We start from the raw sequence: 19,370 nt of genomic DNA on the forward strand, positions 1-19,370 counted from the left end.
CCAGACCTCAGGTCCTTGTGCCTCCTTTCTGACAGCTCAGGGGTTGCTCCATGCTTTGGGCCCCCTCATGGATCCAAATTCAAGCTCATCCCTGTTTCTCTCCCTTGCAGTTGGTTTTCATCTGAATAATGAGCAGAGTCACTCACCATACACTGTAATATTGCTGATGTGGGGGAGCCCAAGACCTTGCTCAGAGAAAGGAGAGGAGGCCAAAGCACCCCTTTCAGGATGATTTTGGCTCACTAGGGTCTCAGAAATTCCCCAAAGGACACAGCTCCCTGTGCACAGCTGCTGTGGAGGCTTTAACTTGCACCCCTGGAATTTATCCTGGACCACCCCTCCTGTGACAGCATGGCTGCCTGTGGGTCCTAACAGCCAATCAGACCAAGTAAGTGAAAAATAAGCTTTAAAAAAAGCTTATTTTTTTGTTTTTTAAGCTACACCAGCTCCCCATCCAATGCTGCAGGTGGTGGCTGCTGAGGAAGGAAGGAGAGGCTTGGTGCACTGGGCTGTGTGAGCTGGTCCCAGCCCTTCCTGCAGTGTGAAAATCAGGTGCAATGAGGCTGAAAATGCTGCCAGTGCTGGTCCAAACTGAGTGAACAGAACCAGGTGTGTCAGCACAAGCTCCACCCTTCTCACAGGGCTGGAGCTCAATTATCCCAGATGAAGAAACATCTCCTCTGTCCTGTGGTGGGCCAGAGCTCATTGCTGAGCCCAGCTCCAAATTAAAACAGGCATGGAAAGGTGGGGGTGAGGAAGATTCCAGATGGAATCCTTGCAAAAAGAGGTCAGGCTTGAAAGGAAGGGAGCAACAAGAGGGTGGGGAACACAACCCCCAGGCAGGGCCTGAGGATGATCATGAAGAGGGCAGGCAGGAGAAAAACCTGAAGGTTTGCTGAGGGTGATGTGAGAGCAAATCTCAACAACTATGAAAGGGGAAACCTCCATAAGGTTTAGGCTTACTGAGAGCCTCTTTTCAATTTTAATTATTGATTTCTTTGTTTGCTTTAGTGCTGTGGAAGGACACAGCCTCAGCAGTGGAGGAATACTGTGGGATGCACAGGCTTCAGCAACATTCTGCCTGCAGTGCTCTCAGCCCTTAGGGATAGATCCCACAGGGAAACCTCTCTTGGAAAGGGGATGGAGAGGAGCCAGTGAGGCCAGGTTGTACCCCATTTCATCCCAAAGATAATAATTTCAGTCAGAACCTGTGCAAAGCTGTGCTCAGACTGAGATGTCACCCATAACCACTCCTCATCCTCCTCCTCCATATCCAGTTTCCTTGCTAAAGATCCTGACTCCTTCCCCCTGAGGCTTATTTTGGGATAGGTCAGGGCCTGCCCTCACACCCACCACCCACCTCGTGGAGCAGCTCTTTGCTGGCTCAGAGGGGAGCTCAGGGTGACTTGCTGAGGAGTGAAATTCTCCACTGGGGCCAGCTGGAGTTACTGACTGCCTCACACGGGCCCTGAGAGCTGAGTTCCTCTGCTGCTCAGTCAGTCAGCTCAAATCAGAGCTGAGAGACAGGAGCTCATGGCACAAAGAGATCAGCACACCATTTACTGCACTGGATGTCCCAGATACAGTAATGAGGGTTATGATCAAACCGAGCTTGGAGAATGGCACGTCCTAGGACACATGTGCTGGCAAATGAATCCCTGTCATTACCTGATCTGCCCAAAGCTGAGCTTCCCTGCCTCTCACAGTGCTGTCAGTAAAGATTTTTGAGTAGTGAGCAAGAATTTTCAGTCTGGACTCACTCCTCTTAATGGTCTCTGCAGCTCTTTTGCTGAGCCACCTCCAGCTGTGCTGATGCACAAGTGAGGAGTGTGGATCCATTATCAGAGAATAACCTTGGCTTGCCCACCCTTGGCTCACATCCAGAGCAGCAGCAGATGCCCCAGCCATGACCAGAGCACAAACAAGAACAGCCCAGTGTTCTCACCTCCACAAATGGAGTATCACAGAGGTGACAGCACCTTCAGAAGATGGAATGGAGATTTTTTTCATTAGACAAATTATTATTAAAGACCAATCCACTTTTGTCCTTGCTCACTCTGGTGTAAAGTCAGACCCCTTCAGGTGAGCTGAGGAGTGACCCCACCTTTGCACTGAACTCTGGTTCTTTCTTGATTTAGGTTGAAAAGATTCAGTATTAGGCAGGCAGCAAATGGAGTAATCAGTGTGACGGATAGAGGCATCCTCAGGACACAACATATTTCATCACTGAAGCACTGAAAACCTACACTGGGCCATCAGAGATGTTTTCTCTGTGCCACCCACCTGCCTCCTTCAATGCTGGACATTGCCTCTCTTTTTGGAGTAAATGCCAGGGTGTCATCATTTCTCAGATGATTCTTTTCCTAAAAGAGAAGCAACTCCATGACCAGACTTTAATCATACCAGCCACTGGAGTATTTCTTGACTATTACAACTCTTCCCATCCAGACTTGCTAAGAGCCATCATCACAGCTCAGGGAGTTCTGGTGCTCAGCACTGTGCATCTGTTTGCTAAAAGATGCCAGTTGCTCGTAAGATCTGAGTCAGAATAAAGGCAGAAAAGAATAGGGGGGGAAAATCATGTGCAAAAATGCCTCAACTTCTTCAAGGTCATGGGCAGATGAAGGATCAGAGCTTAAGCTCTCCTACAAGGTTCTGGACCAGCATCTTTAGACCCCTCCCATCACAAGACTAAGCTAAATTGGGTGCTGAGCCCATGTCACGCACTACAGATGACACACTCCCAATATAAAACTAATTTCAGCATGCTGCACCATAAGAAAACACCCACATGGAATGAAGTTTAAACTAACATTATTTTTCTTCTTTTTTTGGCAAGAATACATAAGTGGCAAGACCAGATGTTTCATGAATTCATGCATTCTTATCGGCTTGTTTGCCTTCGATAAAAGCAAAAATCCAGAGCAGAAATGTGCAATCAATATTTGGGTTTTTCAGCCCAGAAGTATTGGGCAAGGTGGCTGGTCCAGGTTTTCCCTGTGTTTTATTTTTACAAAAACGTCATCTAAAACAAAACCAACAAATTCATCTTTCCAGGTGCAGCCACAGATTTTCTTCAGCCCCAAAGACTCACAGCCCTGAAGGGACCTTGAGCATGGGATCACAGAATGGTTTGAGCTGGGAGGGACCTTAAAAATCACTCAGTTTCACCTTCCACTATCCCAGGTTGCTCAAAGCCCTGTCCAGCCTGGCCTTGGACACTTCCAGGGATGGGGCAGCCACAGCTTTTCTGGGAATTCCATTCCAGGGCCTCACAACGCTTAAAGCAAAGAATTTCTTCCCAATATCTAATCTAAGTATCTAAATCCACTCTCCTCCAACTGAAGGCCATTCCTCCTTGTCCTATCACTACAAGCCCTCTTGAAAAGTCCCTCTCCAGCTTTCCTGACTCCTGGATAATTCCAGATCTGCCTCCACCTCCTCCTGCGCATCTCTAGATGCAGCCCACTGACCTCTGCCCATGGCAGAACCTGAAGGGATCAATCCCTCCAAGATTCCCATTTATTCACATCCTACTCCACAATCCTAAGGAGCCCATGGGTTGGGGAGGCCCCACTGGCTAAATGACCCATGGCTGCCATTTCTATGTATCTTTCTAATGTTTGTTGAAGAAACATATTAAGCTTTTTATTTCTTGGTTGCCTTCAAGAACAAACAACAGGGGAAAAAAATGTGTTGTGCCTCAGGCAGTCTTTTTTATTACCTTATATAGAGTTCATGCAATAAAGTCCATTAATTAAAACATGAATATTTAAAACTGCTTTCAAGAATGGCAGCCTTATCTCACCAGAGGGAAGAAGAAAGAAGGGGGGGGGGTGGAAAGGGAAAAAAAAAAAAAGTGGTAAAACACAAGAAAGGCAGAAGATAGTTCATTTTGCTAGAGGAGCATTCAATTATTTAATTGTTGAATTAATGCTTTGTCCCCAGGTGACACTGGATGTTCATTTGCAGAGGGAGGATCTGGATGGGAAAAGATGGGGAGGGAAGGAGCGGGGGCGACGGTGAACACTTGGATTTTAATTAAAATGTGAGGTAGACAAAGTTGTCATTTCTGTGAGTGCTGCCTTTCCAAGAGAGGACTTCCTCAGTGGAATGGTCCTCGAAAGCAGAACAGCCACAATTCACCCACTGCACTGAGGATTGGACAGGGAGAGGCAGCTCAGCATCACAGCACCCGCCTTGGAGGGATCCTGATCCTCAAAAACACACCTGAGGGTCTTGGAGTAATGGGAAACAGCCCCCAGGGTGGAAAATGGAGACAGGAATGGGAAATGTGGGAGCCAGGAGTGTATTTCAACCCCTGCCGTGGGCTTGTGCACAGGTACCACACCAGAGCTGGGATGTGGGGAAGGAAGGAGTTGAGGAGCAGCCAAAAGTCTCCAAAACCACAACTCTCCAGTAAAAGCCCCAAAAACCAGTGTGGATGCTGCAGGGGAAGATGCTGTATGATAAATCTCACATCAGGGAGTGGAGAGAGCTTTGAGGAAGAGCTGGGGGTTCTAGGAGGGGTTCAAAGCACCAGTCAAGCACAAACTGTACTTAAAACAGATCAAGAGCATTGAATGGAGGAAGAGAAGTCTGCGCTGTGGAGGGTGGGTAGAGGGATTCATGTCCCACATTCTTTTGGGATTTGGGCACAGCTTTGGCTGATGCAACCTCAAAGTAAATCCTTTCTTTGTCCCCTCAGAACCCCAAACCATTCAGGTTGTCCTTTCCCACTGAGCTCTCAAGGCACCCTGAGGAACCCCACAGTGTGATTTTGGCTCTGGGGGGAATAACAAACTTTGCTTTTCCCACCAGTACAAACAAAGCCATCTCCTCCTGAAATGCACCAGGAGGCACAGAGAGGCCTCATGGCACATTTTGGGAGAAGCAGGAAAAGGTTGAAGGATGAGTCAGCCTCTTGCGCCTGCAGTGCGTTTGCACACTGCAGGTCTCCATGGATGCTCTCCATCCATGACCCTCAGCACTGGGATTTGCTCATGGATGGGTTGCAAGAGACCTTAAAAATAATTGTAAGAGACCTTAAAAATAATTTAGTCCGAACCCCCTGACATATTGTATTTGTTGGATGTCTTTGTTTTGGTTTAGGGTAAATTTCAGAGAGAATTTTAAAGGGTTTTTTTGTTTGTTTTGTTTATTTTTTTTTAGAAAAGTAGATTTAATTGTTTGGTTTTATTAAATTGGTTTGGGAAAAATATTTCTTTTTGGATAAAAGAGGAAAAATATTTATTAAGTAATAAAAAAATATTAAACAATAATTATTTTCTTGTTTTACAAGAGATGATAAGCTTAGAAAAGTTTTTTTGGGGGGTTGTAGTTTGGTTTATTTAGGTTTTTATTAGTATTTTTGGTGTTGGAAATGTTGTGGTTTAGGCTTGGCTTGGTGGATTACAAGTGTGAGTTGGTGCTTTTTTGGGTGTTTAGTTTAGAGTAGGTTTAAATAAACTCAAAGAGGGTTTAAATAGGTTTAAAGAAAATTAAAATTAAAAAAAACCCTATCATTTAGTGAACTTTTTTGTTTTATTTAGCTACAATTAATTAAAAATAAAGGACAGTTTTCTTTTGTTGTTTGTTTATTTCTAGATAATAACAGTCTAGGAGTGGGAATGTGGAGGAGTGAGTGTAGTGTTTGAAAATAAATTGTGTGGGTTTTTCTCTTTCTATTTTTGGAATAAGTTTTAAAGGTGTAAAACTTATTATTTAGTATAAATAGAATAGATGATTGGGGATAAAAGTATTATATTCTTTTATATATAAAAGTATTATATACTTTAATTTAGGACATTTTATCCCTTATCTTTATATTCATTTTAAGGGGAAGGGACACCTTCCCCTATCCCAGGTTGCTCCAAGCCCTGTCCAGCCTGACCTTGAACTCTTCCAGGGCTGGGGCAGCCACATCTTCTCTGGAAAATATGAGCCAGGGCCGCAGCCCCTTTAACATGGAAGAATTTCTTCTTAATATCCAATCTAAACGTGCCCTGTTTTAACTTAGGACCATTCCTTCTCATCCTGTCACTACATTTTCTTGGAAGAAGTCCCTCTCCAGCTCTCCTGGAGCCTCTTTAGTCACTGGAAGGGGCTCTAAGGTCTCCCTGGAGCCTTCTCTTCTCCAGGCTGGACATTCCCAGCTCTCCAGCCTTGCTCACATTCCCCGGTGTGCACATCCACCCTCCAGACCCAGCTGTGTTCCTGTAGCTCTCTGGACATGCACGAATGGAGATGTGCCCCAGGGCAGCTCTGTGCTTCATCCATTCCTTCCTCCCCCACCTCTTCATTCATTTTATTTTCCTTCTGTGGTATTAAAAGCATTTCTTTGAGTGCCCAGTGCCTGCCCTGGCTCACTGAGAGGAATTCTGATGCAGAGAGAGAAGATGCAAGACAAACACTCCTCCACAAACCTTTGAAGCCTCCAGACCTATTTGTGGCATTTCTCCAAAGCCTTTTTCTCGTCCAGCCCCTCTCCAGAGAGCAGGACCCACTCCTGCTGGGTGACACAGCTCACCCAGCACATATTGGAAACCCCAAATCTCCTCTTGTTCTGCTACTGGGACTTTTTGTTTACTTTGTCATAGATCCCTTTGCTTCCTGCACCCAGCACAGGAGCATCCCCACCCCAGGAGTGGAAGTGAACCCCCAAAGCCACAATAAGCATGTGGGACCATGAGGAAGAGGTCCCAGGACACCTCATAAAATTCTGTCCCAGGTTTTCTTTCCAGGGAAAGAAAACTCAAGGAAAGGACATTTCTGGGTTTATCTGTGTGATTTATACTCCTTCAACCACTATTGGAGGTCAGTCTCACCCCAAAGATGCTCAGTCTATGAAGTTTCTGGTGAGTTTAAGCTCAGCCTGAGTGATCTTACCAAAACAATAACTAATAGAGCAGTTAACTGGTTTATCTGACCCTCCATCCCATCCAGACCAGAAATGCTCCAGATATCTTAAGCTAAGTCCAGAAAAAGCCCCAAGAGGTGCTGGTAGCAGGACAATCCCAAAAGCATTGCTGGAAAATGAGAGTCATGAGGGATTTGGATATGAGCAGCAATGGGAGGAGTTGAGATTATCACAGGAGACTTCACATGGTAGGAAATTCCATCCTTCCCAGTAATCACAGAGCTCTGTTTTTCAGGAGGGACAGTAGAGGGCCAATCCAGCAGCCTCAGGACTGAGGATGGTTGGGCATGGTGTTAAAAGCTTCAACTTTTCTCTTCCTTTGCCCTGAGCAAAATAAAAGCCAACAGATTGCGCCAAGACCAAGCCCACCCCAAACACTCCACCAGCTCCAGTGAGAACAGGCTCAAACACGACACTGCTGAGCTGGGACAGGACACCAGGGCTGGTGGAGGAAAGGGATGGCACACAGGGGACACTGCTCTCAGGATCTGCTGAGCCAGGAGAGCCAAACCTGCCCTGGCGGTGGGTGGGATACATTGTGGCTCTCCCACAAGCTCTGTTCTCTCCTTGATGATTCCTCAGCTGCAGTGGGTCCATGGAGGCAGCTGGCTGAACTCCCCAACGAGGCTTCCTGAGCTCCTCCATGGCCCAAAAGCACAGAAGCATGACAAGCAATCTCCTTAATGGCTTCCCTATGGCTACCTGGGGACTCTCCTGGTCCCTGCATCTTTTCTTCTTCATCAAGAAGATGATGATGCCTCCCAGCAACCCAGCCATCCTCCTGAGCAGCTCCTTTGCTGCCTTCTGTCGGCCTTTGTTGGGAAGGATTAAAGTTGGACAAGAAAGTCTCACAGATATGTGTGCTTAGCAGAAAGATTTTGAATGAAGAATCTGATGAAGGAATAGAGATGGAAGCAAGTTTTGATATAGAAGAAAAGAACTGCTGAGCCAGTCTTGCTGGATAACCAAGGAGGCAAAGGGTATGTTGGTTAGAAGGGGTTTTTATGACTTAGAGCAAAGGATAAACCCACCTCAAACAAGAAGATGTTTTTACCAAGCAGAAAAATAGCACAGGCAAACAAGTCAGCAAATGTTGCAAGTAGAAAAAAGATCTCAGAATTTTCCACTGCAAGAAAACTGAAAAACAATTTCTAGCTTAAACTGTAATGTACTAACTTTTAGTGATTGGAGAATAGTAACATGAATATGGTAATTATAGTAGTTATGATAGCCTATAGATAATAGTTAAGGTATAGATTGGTTCTACTGTATTAAGATGCTCAACAAAGAAAAGTATTTAATGCAATGTAGCCAAAACCAAAGGGTCTCCAGGCCTGCCACAGCTGGAGCTGACAGCTGTAGGCACAGGCTCTGTCACCCATGACCCTTGTCTGCTGTAACCTGTTGGATGGAATAAACTGCATTTTGAAGAGCCACCTGGAGTCCTGCATCCCTCATTTCAGCTCTTACAGGCCTTCCTCTTAGAAACATCACAGATCTCAAGTCATGGCATCACTCTTTGATCTTGGCTGACCCTAAAGAGGATGCTCAGAGGGCTGGAGCACCTCTCCCATGAAAACAGGCTGGGAGAGTTGGGGTTTTCCAGCCTAGAGCTCCAGGGAGACCTGGCACAGATTGCCCAAAGAACTGGTGGATGCCCCATCCCCTGGGAATCTCCAAGGTCACGCTGGATGGAACTCTGAGAAATCTGGTCTAGTGGAAAGTGTCCCTGCCTTTGGCAGGGGGTTGAAATGTGATGATGATGTTTAAGATCCCTTCCAAACCAAAGTATTGTATTATTCTATGAATTCCTGCCAAGCAGGACATTAAAATGAAAAACAAACAACTAAATCCAGCAAACTGAATAAAGGAAAAAGAAAGGACATGAAAAGGAGAGGATTTTGTGGGCAGCAATTGTCATCAGTCAATTTACTGATAATTCTTGAACTGACCCCTGCTAACAGGGAAAAACACAAGTGTTGAATAAACCCAGCTGTGAACAGCAGTCCTTGCACATCTTCCTGAGTGTTCTTCTCATGGGAATGGCCAGTGGCATCTTCCTAAGCACATCCAAAACTGGAATTCTGGTGCAAAAACCCTTCTAATCCAAGCCTGTAGAGATTATTTAGTCCCAGTTCCAGATTAATGGGCATCAAGAGCAAACTGGTGCCACCCAGCACTACTTCCACCAAGCACAACTGCCCAGAGAATCGGTGGATGTCCCATCCCTGGAAGTGTTCAAAGCCAGGTAGGATGGGATAGTGGGAGAGTGGAAAGTTTCTGGCCATGGCAGAGGGTTGGAAGGAGATGTGTTGAAAGTCCTCTCCAACCCACTCTGTCACTCTGTGATCTGCATCGACTGGAACTGTTCATGGAGGCTGGAGAGGCATCTCCTATCAACAGGGCAATCTTGCCTGTGGGTAAATTCACATGCACATCACCCTTGACTTTTGGCCTCGTTGGCCAAAGACTTTTGTGGCTGCCTCACAGGGCATTAACTTTAAAGCCCTGAAGTTCAGAGCACACCTGAACTACTTCCTTGCCCACCTGAGCTGCTTCCTTGCCCAGCTGAGCTCTGGGCTGGGCACTTATGGAGGTCTAATGGCCAACAGGAACGTATCCCCATCATCCCCACAAGCACATGCCCTGAAGTGCCTTTCTTCCATACCTCTACTTCTGACCAGAGCTGGTAGGAATGGGATTCTGGTGACAGACTTGGTTACAAGTTTAGTCAAGTTATGGGAAGGAGATACCAAAAGTAACCTTCAATTTGATCCAGCAGGCACTTGGGATACAGACATGCATAGGAAGTGCAGACATGATTGAATAAAGCCTTCCATGTGGATGGGTTTAGTCTGGGAGAGGGAATTCCCTTTATTAAACAGGGAAATGTGATGGAATCGCTGCTCTCTTTGTCCTATCCCAGCCTCCAGGAGATCCTGAAGCAGAATCTCTGTGTAGGCCCCTTTTTGATCAGTCTAGGAGTCTCAGCAAAAGCTGAGGGGTCAAAACCCTGCATCTTGGTCCTTCAGACTTCAGATTCAGGATGTGAACAAAAAAAAGACTGGCAGCACCTCTGCTCCCAGCTGCTCCTATTTTCAGTGCCATACACTGAATTTCATAATTTTTCTGTGGTTTGGGCGCCTTCAGTTCAACTACACCCTAACTCCTGACCCAAAACTAATGAGCAGGCAAGTGCCAGCTTCCAAATCGCAAAATCCAAACTGGCAGAGACCAGGGCATCCTCCTTCACATCCAAGCAAGGCGGAAAAAGGCAAAAAAGCCAGGGATTTGCACCAGTTCCTGCCTCAGGGCACGGGGAAGGATCAGACTCCTCAAAGCGCCCTGGAAACAGCGGGGCAAAGTTGCCAGGGCAGCCCATTTACTTCGGGAAGCTGGAGCTGCATCTTTCACCGCCTCCAGGTCCCTTCTTTACAGCTCCTAAACACCGTGCAGCTCCCAAGCCAGTAACTGTTTGTTTAATGACATGGACCACTCCAGACCTATTGAGAGCATTCAGCTTAATGAGGTGTGTGGCAATTATCGCTCTATTGAAACTCGAGCCAGGGAACACAAAGAAATATATTTAAACTCAATAGATCTGCAATTCTGATGCGCTAAAGGACGTCCTTTCCCAGCCTGGCTGTCTCACCGTGCTGGAGGATAAAATATGGGATTTCAGTATCAGATTGTTGTCTGCAAGAAGGGACTGTGCCAAAAGGGAATTCAGCGGCTGGAGGTGACATTGGCAGAGCCACCCCGGAGACACAGAGCTGCTGAGTCCTCCCCGGGATGCTTGCTGAGAATCCCAAACCAGGTTTCTAACCTAATTATCCCAAGCTTGCTCCAATACCTCCCTGGGAAATGTGGGATTGTAGGAGATAGAATCAACACCCGTAGATGTTGTCAAAATTTCACTGATTGCAAGAATGGGAAGATGTGGGAAGAGAGATGAGTTGCAGAGGTGTTGGTGATGCTCTGGAAGTGTCACCGAACCTGCAGGAGAAACAGAAACTCTCCAACAACATTTTTAGTGTTGGAGAATCAAGGCCTTGCTTTATTCTGGCCAGGATGTGCAATAGAAACAATTTCATCCACACATTGCCTGGGTTGTGCAGAGAAAATCCTTCCATCACACATGATCTTTACTAGAGTTTTCATGTATTTTATACAGTCAAAACCCCGAGAAATTCATTGGTTTAATGTTCATTTGTCCCAAGCAGGGCAGCTCTGAGTATTTGGGGTCTAGGGAGTTCAAGCACCAAACAGGTGAATGAAACACGTAAAAATCTCTATGGACCCAGTTCCTCTCATAAAAAAAAAAAAATAAAATCTGTTTTTCAGCCTGCTCCCATTACCTAAATACATCAGATAATCAAGGTGGGTGGTAAAAAGGGCCAAATATTTAGGCTAAGTGGCGAAAATGGACAAGAATGCCTCTGTGCACTCTCCCTTTGAGGTGTCAGCACCATCATCCTCATTTTCTGCAGTCATAGATGGAAAACTACTCCAGAGACGTGATGATTTTGACTCTGGTGTCAGTGTTTCCCTGCACCTTACTTTCACCTTGTACTGCCAAACAAAACATTTTGCAGTCACTGCTATGGAACCTGAATACGAGAGGATGTAAAAAAAATTGAAAATAAAAAAAAAAAAAAAAGAAAAAAAGAAGAAGGAGAGAAAAAAGGGAAACTGAAAAGCCGAGCCTTTCACCAGGCTGCCACTCATTAAATTACCCGTAAAAGTCCCCGTCGCAATAATGGGAGTAGTTGCCTGTGAAACTCCCTCGGCAACTGGATGTAAATTCCACCTTTATTCTCCCTTCGACAGCGACGGGCGCATTGAGCCGGTAATTGCTGATGTTTCTGCATTGTGATCATGTCCACAAGCTGTTGGGTTCACAGTGGAACTGATCGCTTCTCTCTGCTCGTTGTTCTCCACCCCGTCCCTGTAGGGATGGATCTGCAGGAATGGGTTCAGTGCTGAGAGCAGCCGGGACACGGAATTTCTGCCCCGTCACTTCACAGCGGTGCTTCACTCACGCTTCATTCTCCCTGGGATCCCGTGAAACACCAGGAGAGGGGTGGGCTGGGCATTAGGAAGGGTTTGTTTGCTGAGAGAGCGGTGAAAAATCAGAACAGGCTTTTTAGAGAGGTGGTTGGTGTCTCATCCCTGCCAGTGCTTAAGACAATGGCTTTAATTAAACTTTTGGTCAGGCAGTGGGACTAGATAATGATTGCAGGTCCTTTCCAACTGAGAACTATTATTCTATTCTATTCTATTCTATTCTATTCTATTCTATTCTATTCTATTCTATTCTATCCTATCCTATCCTATTCTATCCCATCCTATCCCATCCTATCCTATCCTATCCTATCCTATCCTATCCTATCCTATCCTATCCCATTCCATTCCATTCCATTCCATTCCATTCCATTCCATGTGTAAGGTCTTTGATGACCCCAGAGGAGAAGTATTTGGACAATGGCTTTAATTAAACTTTTGGTCAGGCAGTGGGACTAGATAATCATTGTAGGTCCTTTCTAACTATTATTCTATTCTATTCTATTCTATTCTATTCCATTCCATTCCATTCCATTCCATTCCATCCTATCCTATTCGATTCCTTTCCATTCCATTCCATTCCATTCCATTCCGCTCCATTCCAAGTATAAGGTCTTTGACGATCCCAGAGGAGAACAGTGGGGCAGGCAGGGCTTGTACAGGTCTGTAGAGACCTCAGTGTTTAAACCAGAATCCCACTTTCCAGCCCTCAGGGAGGAGTTCTCCACATTTTCCTCATCCATAAAACATCCTGACCACAGGCAAGAAAGACATTCCCAGTGGGACCTGCCCATATGGGTGCAGAGGGGATTCCCTGCAGGTGACAAGATGACCTCTTTGCCATGATCCAGGCTCTAACCAAACTCCTCCTGCAGGAGCTGGGAAGGAATATCAGGTCTTGCTGTCAGCTGCTGAGATTTGGAGTTAAGCTGTGAGGACATCAGGTAAAAACCCCAGTGATTCCAGCAGTTTACAAAGGAAAATTTTACACACGAGAGAAATCAGAGCTTCCTCGCCCTGTGTTTTGCTGTCCACCTCTCACCACATCCAACCTCTGCTCTCAGGGGTGTCCAGGGACAAACAGAGATGGAGAAATGAGGAATGGAATGCAGCACACCTTTCTGAGAGGCACTCACCCAAATCCCTTTGCCATCGGGTTGGCAATTCCAGCACCAAGGCAAAACCAAAGACAAACACCTTTGTCGGCAAGCTCAGCTGCTCCAGCCAGGGGGATTCTTGCTGGAGGAACAAAGCCTGTGTCATAAGGAGCTGAAGATGTCAAGGAGAGATTTGAGATCTGCCCCATGGCAATTACTCACAGCTCTTTATCAATCTCTGGAGCTTTCATGGCCACTAAAGCTCATCTCAAATATAGGAAATGACTTATTGAGTTATTCCTGCTCTGGGTGAGGTTGGAGATTTGAGGGGAGGGGAGCTGAGCCACACAAGATGATTCCTGCAGCAGGGAGGGTGGGAATTGATTAATTTCTGTGCTTCTGGCTCCTCCTCCACATCATGGACCCCACTCAGGAGCCATTGAGCCAAAAATCCAGGCAGAAGCTCAGCCCTGCTGAGGAGACCAAAGCATGTTTTGACCAAAAAACATGCCAAGCATGAAGCAAAACTTCCCAACAACAAGAGATGTTTGGAGAGTGTGTCCTGCAGTGAGAGATTTATGAAGTCCAGCCTACTTAATGCAGCAGAGGTTGAGAAGGAACTTGTTAATGGGCCTCTCCAAACAGAGATCAGACACTCTGAGACACCTTAATCAATGTGGCAGAGGTGGGAAAGCACCTAAAAGTGGAAGATAAAACACCACTGACAAAACAGACGTGATGAGCACGTGTGAGGAAGGGGGATTTGATTTTGTTCAGAGCAATGGGGACAGCAAAATAATGGAAAAATTTAGCAGGAAAGGCAGGAAAATCCCCAGCACTTCAGTCTAGCATTACTGTGTTCCAGTTACCCACTCATTATAAAAACCCCTCCAGCATTGGAGCCACCTAATTTATCAAGAAGCAAATACTATATTTTGAGGGCCATTTTTAACCTTATTTTGCAGTCAGCATCCTGGATCCGTCCAAGGTGGGGACATGAAGAGCAGAAGGAGCAGAGAATGATGTTTATCTTTTTGGGCCACCAAAATGTGACAGCACTGCAATGGCCTTCCAGGAACGCTCACATGGAGACAGGACTAATTAGACATTCATTAAGTGCCTAACTCAGCACAGCACTTAAGCACACATTTAACCTTCTCTCATTACAGGGTCACATCAGCGTCCCTGTTAAAGCTCCAGCTCCAATTACAGAATCCAGCTCACATTTGGGAGGGCCACCAGCACTTTCAGACCCTGAAGAACCAATGCCCAGCATTTCAGGAAGCTTTCCCTTCTTCACTCTCCAGTCCTTGCCCCCCAGAACTATTCCAAGAATGCCAATTTGCATCCCAAAAAAGAGTTTGCATCTAAACATCAGGACCTACAAACAAATCTCTGCCTTTCTCCCACATTTCCTGAATTAGCCAAGGGATATCTGATAATGGCCAAAAATGGTTTCCATGTTGAATTGTCTTCTCCTGGAAAACATTTCCAGCTCAAGCTGCCCAAGATTTCAAAGCATGTCTTGCTGATCATCAGGACAAGTTCCATGTGCAGCAAAATATCTGAGGGATACTCTGAGGGATTTTCTGCAACTCATCACTGCCTGCTGTACCCTCTGCAATGTCTGTGTGGGGCAGTGAGTGCAAAGAGAGTCTCACTAAACCTGGGAAAGAAATATGGAGCAGCTTCTCCTTCCTCCAGACACTGAAGAACAGATGCTCTAGATAAGACAGGGTGACTTTGACAGAGTTTCTTTGTGAAGTTCCCCAGTAAATGATCATAAACTTCCCTGTGCACCTGAGCCAGGTGTAAAATCACTGGCCATGAGTGAAAACAGGCTGTCAGTTACGTTTTATTGAAGTCCCTTTGGTTCTGGAGCAATGGGATCCTCTTGGAGTGAAGCTTTTCACAGGGATCTCACCCACAGGCCATGAGCCAAAGCACAGCTGTGTCCACTGCAACTTCTCATTGTAGATTTGCACCCATCCATTTGTTTTGGAATAAAAAGGCACATCAGGGAAAGTCAGGTTTCATATTTCAGGATGGTATCTGGCAATTCATAGGATGGTTTGAGTTGGAAGGGACCACAAAGATCGTCTCATTCCAACCCCCTGCCATGGGCAGGGAACCTTCCACGTTCCTTCCTGTGCCTTTAAAGTCATCAGAGTAGATCAGTACAACTCACACATCTCCACTTGTTCCAGGATGAAAGTGTTAAGACAGGCCCAGAAACAACAAATGACTCAGAAAGCAGCAGGGAGGGAAAAATAGCAATGATAATAATAATAAAAAAAAGAAAAAAAGAAAGAAAAAAAAAAAGCTTGTTGGGGAAAAAAAACCCGCTACAGATACAATTGGAACAGCAATGATTGCAATAACCAGCATCAGCACTTGGAAATCAGGAACCCTATCAAAATATTCCACCCACAAGATGCTGTTAAGGGATTGCTGACTCCCTGTCCAAATTGGATCTCGCCTCCATCTTCCTGATCAAGCCTTTGCATAAATCAAAACAGACACAGTGACAGACAGAGGAGCACATGGAGAGCCCGGGCACCCTGCAAGCATCGTTGCTGTGTGGATGGCATCCCACCAGCCAAGATGATAATTCCCTGTCTCCAGTGTGGAGCAGATGTGAGCAGCCAGCAGAAAAATTATCTGCACTCTACAAATATTTGACACCCAAAAAGGATTTTGATTCAGCCACCCTCGAGCCTCTTTCATATTTACTTGGTGGGAACATTCAGGCACTCGAGCTGGACTAGGAGAGATCCCTACAAAAGCCAATATTAAGCTTGAATGCTTCAGGATTTGCTGAAAATCTTATTTCAAATTTCACCTTTGGTTGCAGTGAGAAAGGTCACACTGCTTGGGTGGAAAGCATAAATCACCCAATCAGCAAATTCCAGGCATGACACATGACTGAACTCCGAGAGGCTCCTCAGAGCTGTTCACACAGGAGAAAAGGGCATTGCAAGAAAAAAAATAAAAACCCAACCCAAATCTGGAGAGTCTTGTGCTCGTGGCCAGGGAGGGAGGCATGACTGAAGAACTAATTTGCAGGATTTATGGCTCGGCTGTGCCTTCATGTATTGATTCACAGACCAGTGAGAAGCAAAATCTCCCCCAAAATACACTGACAGAAGCACGAGTACCTGATCATACCCTGATCTCCCAGCTAAGGCCAGGCTGCAGTCTGCAGGAAAATCACTCTGCACAGCCCAAATCTGTGCCTGGTCACCTCCTGCCTACTGCAACAGCAAATCTGGCCTCTTCCCCTCAACCCTGAGAAATCCCATCCTCAACAGGGGTGGAGAAGCCAGGAAGGATCTCCAGATTCCTGACCCAGACAGATGTCAGCTTTCTGCTGGTGGCAGAGGACATTTCAGTCCAGCACCTGAAGAAGATGAGACCTTTTGGGGAGGCTCAGGTAGGGGTCTGAGACTCTCTGAACTGGAGGCTGCATTCCCTGACACCTGTGTTGCTGTATAATATCACACCTTTGCTTTACATAACCTGCATGCTGGGGTGGGAGCTGAGAATAAACACCCTGGAGCAGACCTGACACAGGCAGTAAGAAAAGGCTCCACTTCCAGACATCCCCCTGAGTCCCTTCTGCTTGGCAGGACTGTGTCAGGTCTCTGGAAGGAGCATTTCCCTCCCCAGAACATGATCAGACTTCAGGATCATCCCACCTTACTCACAGCCCTTTTTCTCATGGCTCTCCCACCTCCCCAGTCCCTTTCCATACTCAAGACCACAATCAAAACCCAGTGAAATATCTGAGGAATGAGCCCAAGTAACCCCATGTAAGCAGCACGGTGAATTTTCTTTCTGAAAGCCTCCAGAAGGAAAGCAAAGCTGAAAACAAAACCAGAGTGCCTTCTGTTGCCATCCCCTTTTGAACCAGACCCAAGAACTAAGTTTTCCCTAGGAATTAGAAGTGGTTGATAGGGCTGCCTGCCTCAGGAGGTAGCTTGGATCCTGTTTTTTCTAGGACATCTGTAATTACTTTGGAAAACTGCTCACCCTCAGGTAAGCAGCTCCCTCTCAGCAGCTCAGAGGCTGCAGGAGTAAAACAAGCAATGAACAAGCCCCGAGAAGGAATTGCAGAAACCCGGGGAATATTTAGGGGCAGCTGATTTGCAATTCCAGTCGCAAAAGGCTCATAAAGAGCCCCGTGGGTTACCTGACCTGCCTGTCGATTGGGAAATGAGGATTTTCATGCCAGGCATCCATAGATACGGACACAGAGGTGACGGGGACGGTGTGAGAGCAGAGCCCAAGCAGCCCTCCCTCCCCAACACCCCCTCGACCACCCTCCACTCACCCAGGAACTCGGCTCCGTTGCTGTCCTTGGGGCTGCTCACGCAGTTCTCCAGGTAAATCCCATCCTTGTAGCAATCCTCCTTCTTCCTGGTGAAGCCCAGGATCTCGCTGGCCTGATCCAGGACCTCCCCTCCCGAGCAGGAGCACGGGGTCTGCATGATGCCACACGGGTGGGAGCTGCTGCTGATGGCCAGGCAGGCGTCCAGCCACTTGCAGAGCATCTGGCAGGCGGCTTTGCTGGGGTTCCTGTTGCCCACCACCAGGTACTCCACGGAGAAGTCCCTCTCCTGAGCCTTGGTGGGCTTCCACCTCATGGGCCAGGTGTCCACGCCCGGCGGGGCCGTCTGCTTCATCTGCAGGAATTGTTTGTTGGACTGGAGGAAGGCAAAGCGGGTGGAGCCGTCGCAGAGCTTCAGGACATCGTCGAAGCTCTCCATGCCCAGGTAGGTGCGGGTGGACTCCAGGAAGGAGTCGAACTGGTAGGTGCGGATGTGCTGGTGGTCACATACGCCGGAGGGCTTGAGGATCTTCATGTACAAAGTGTACCTGCGAGGGTCGGGGTTCTGGATAATCCAAGAGCACAGGGAGGAGTTCAACGGGAAGACGGCGAAGGAGGAGAAATACCCAAAGAATTTCCCTTGGACCAAAGTGGTGCAGGGAGTTTGTGCCAGGTCCAGAGCGACCACGGTCCACACAAAGTAGAGTGGAGATACCAAAAGCAGGTTCAGGGCGGATCCAATGCTCCTCATCCTAGGTCTCGGGTCCTCTGGAACTCAAAGTAAATGTCAAGCAGGTGCCAGATCCTGGACATAACAGGGACCAGCTTAGAGGAAAAGCAGAGTTTAAGAGGCTCTGGATCCGAAATCAAGCCGATCCTCCCATGTCTGGATTTGAGCTCCCTCCTGTGGCCATAAACAACACCTGGAAAAAAACAGGGAAGGGAAGGAGGAGGGGAGAGAAAGAGAAGAGATTTGGGATTTGGTCGTTTTGGCGGTACTTTGTTGTTGATGCTGTTTTTATTAACCCTTCACACGGCTGAGAACCCACACAGCAGCCCCAGCACTGGCACTTCTCACGAGGAGAAGATGCAGCCCCACATCACCATTCCTAGACTTGGTTTGGGGTGTCCCCATCCCCAGGTTTGGTTTGGGGCATCCCCATCCTCAGGTTTGGTTTGGAGGTATCTCCATCCCCAGGCTTGTTTTGGGAGTGTCCTCATGCCCAGGTTTGGTTTGGGGGTATCCCCATCCCCAGGCTTGATTTGGGGTATCCCCATCCCCAGGCTTGGTTTGGGGATGTCCCCATCCCCAGGCTTGGCTTGGGGGTGTTCCTATCCCTAGGTTTGATTTGGGGGTATCCCCATCCCCAGGCTTGTTTTGGGAGTGTCCTCATGCCCACTTTTGTTTTGGGGTGTCCCCATCCCCAGGTTTGATTTGGGGGTGTTCCTATCCCCAGGTTTGGTTTGGGCTGTCTCCATCCCCAGATTTGGTTTAAGGTGTCCCCATCCCCAAGTTTGGTTTGGGGGTATCCCCATCCCCAGGTTTGGTTTGGGGTTGTCTCCATCCCCAGGCTTGGTTTGGGGTTGTCTCCATCCCCAGGTTTGGTTTGGGGGTGTCCCCATTCCCAGGCTTGGTTTGGGGGTATCTCCACCCCAGGTTTGACTTGGGGGTGTCCCAAACCCCAGAAGGGACCAAACTGTGCCTGACCCAGGGGTGAGCACAGCTGTGATTCTGCTTTCCTTCCCAGTGCCCCCTGCCCATGCAGATCCTGGACTGTGAATCTGAACCGTTTCCCCAAAGAAACCAGGGCTGGTATTTGGGTTAGGGAGGCTCCAGCTCTCTCCATCCCCAGGGAGCTGGTTCAACACAGACTGCAGGCTGCACCTGGGGAGGGTGGGCTGGAGGTCAGCATGGCCAGCTGGGCTCTGCCTCCCCTCTTCCTTCTGCCAGCACTTTGTT

The 19,370-nt window shown here is 47.3% G+C and overlaps 1 protein-coding gene across 15 annotated transcripts in view; it reads right to left on the reverse strand.

The window, feature by feature from the left end:
• ADGRB1 (adhesion G protein-coupled receptor B1) overlaps nucleotides 1–19,370 on the reverse strand; it is a 289,741-nt gene that overhangs the window by 189,819 nt on the left and 80,552 nt on the right. For all 15 annotated transcript variants that reach the window (XM_054284587.1, XM_054284840.1, XM_054285165.1 and 12 more), the window contains exon 2: nucleotides 17,414–18,333. In XM_054284587.1, the coding sequence (XP_054140562.1) occupies nucleotides 17,414–18,161 (748 nt within the window). In that variant the 5' untranslated portion in view covers nucleotides 18,162–18,333. The remainder of the gene's footprint in view (nucleotides 1–17,413; nucleotides 18,334–19,370) is intronic.

This window comes from Melozone crissalis, unplaced genomic scaffold, assembly GCF_028551555.1.
Source record: "Melozone crissalis strain CALT ecotype California unplaced genomic scaffold, PUWL_Pcris_2 ptg000002l_1, whole genome shotgun sequence".
Lineage (NCBI taxonomy): Eukaryota > Metazoa > Chordata > Aves > Passeriformes > Passerellidae > Melozone > Melozone crissalis.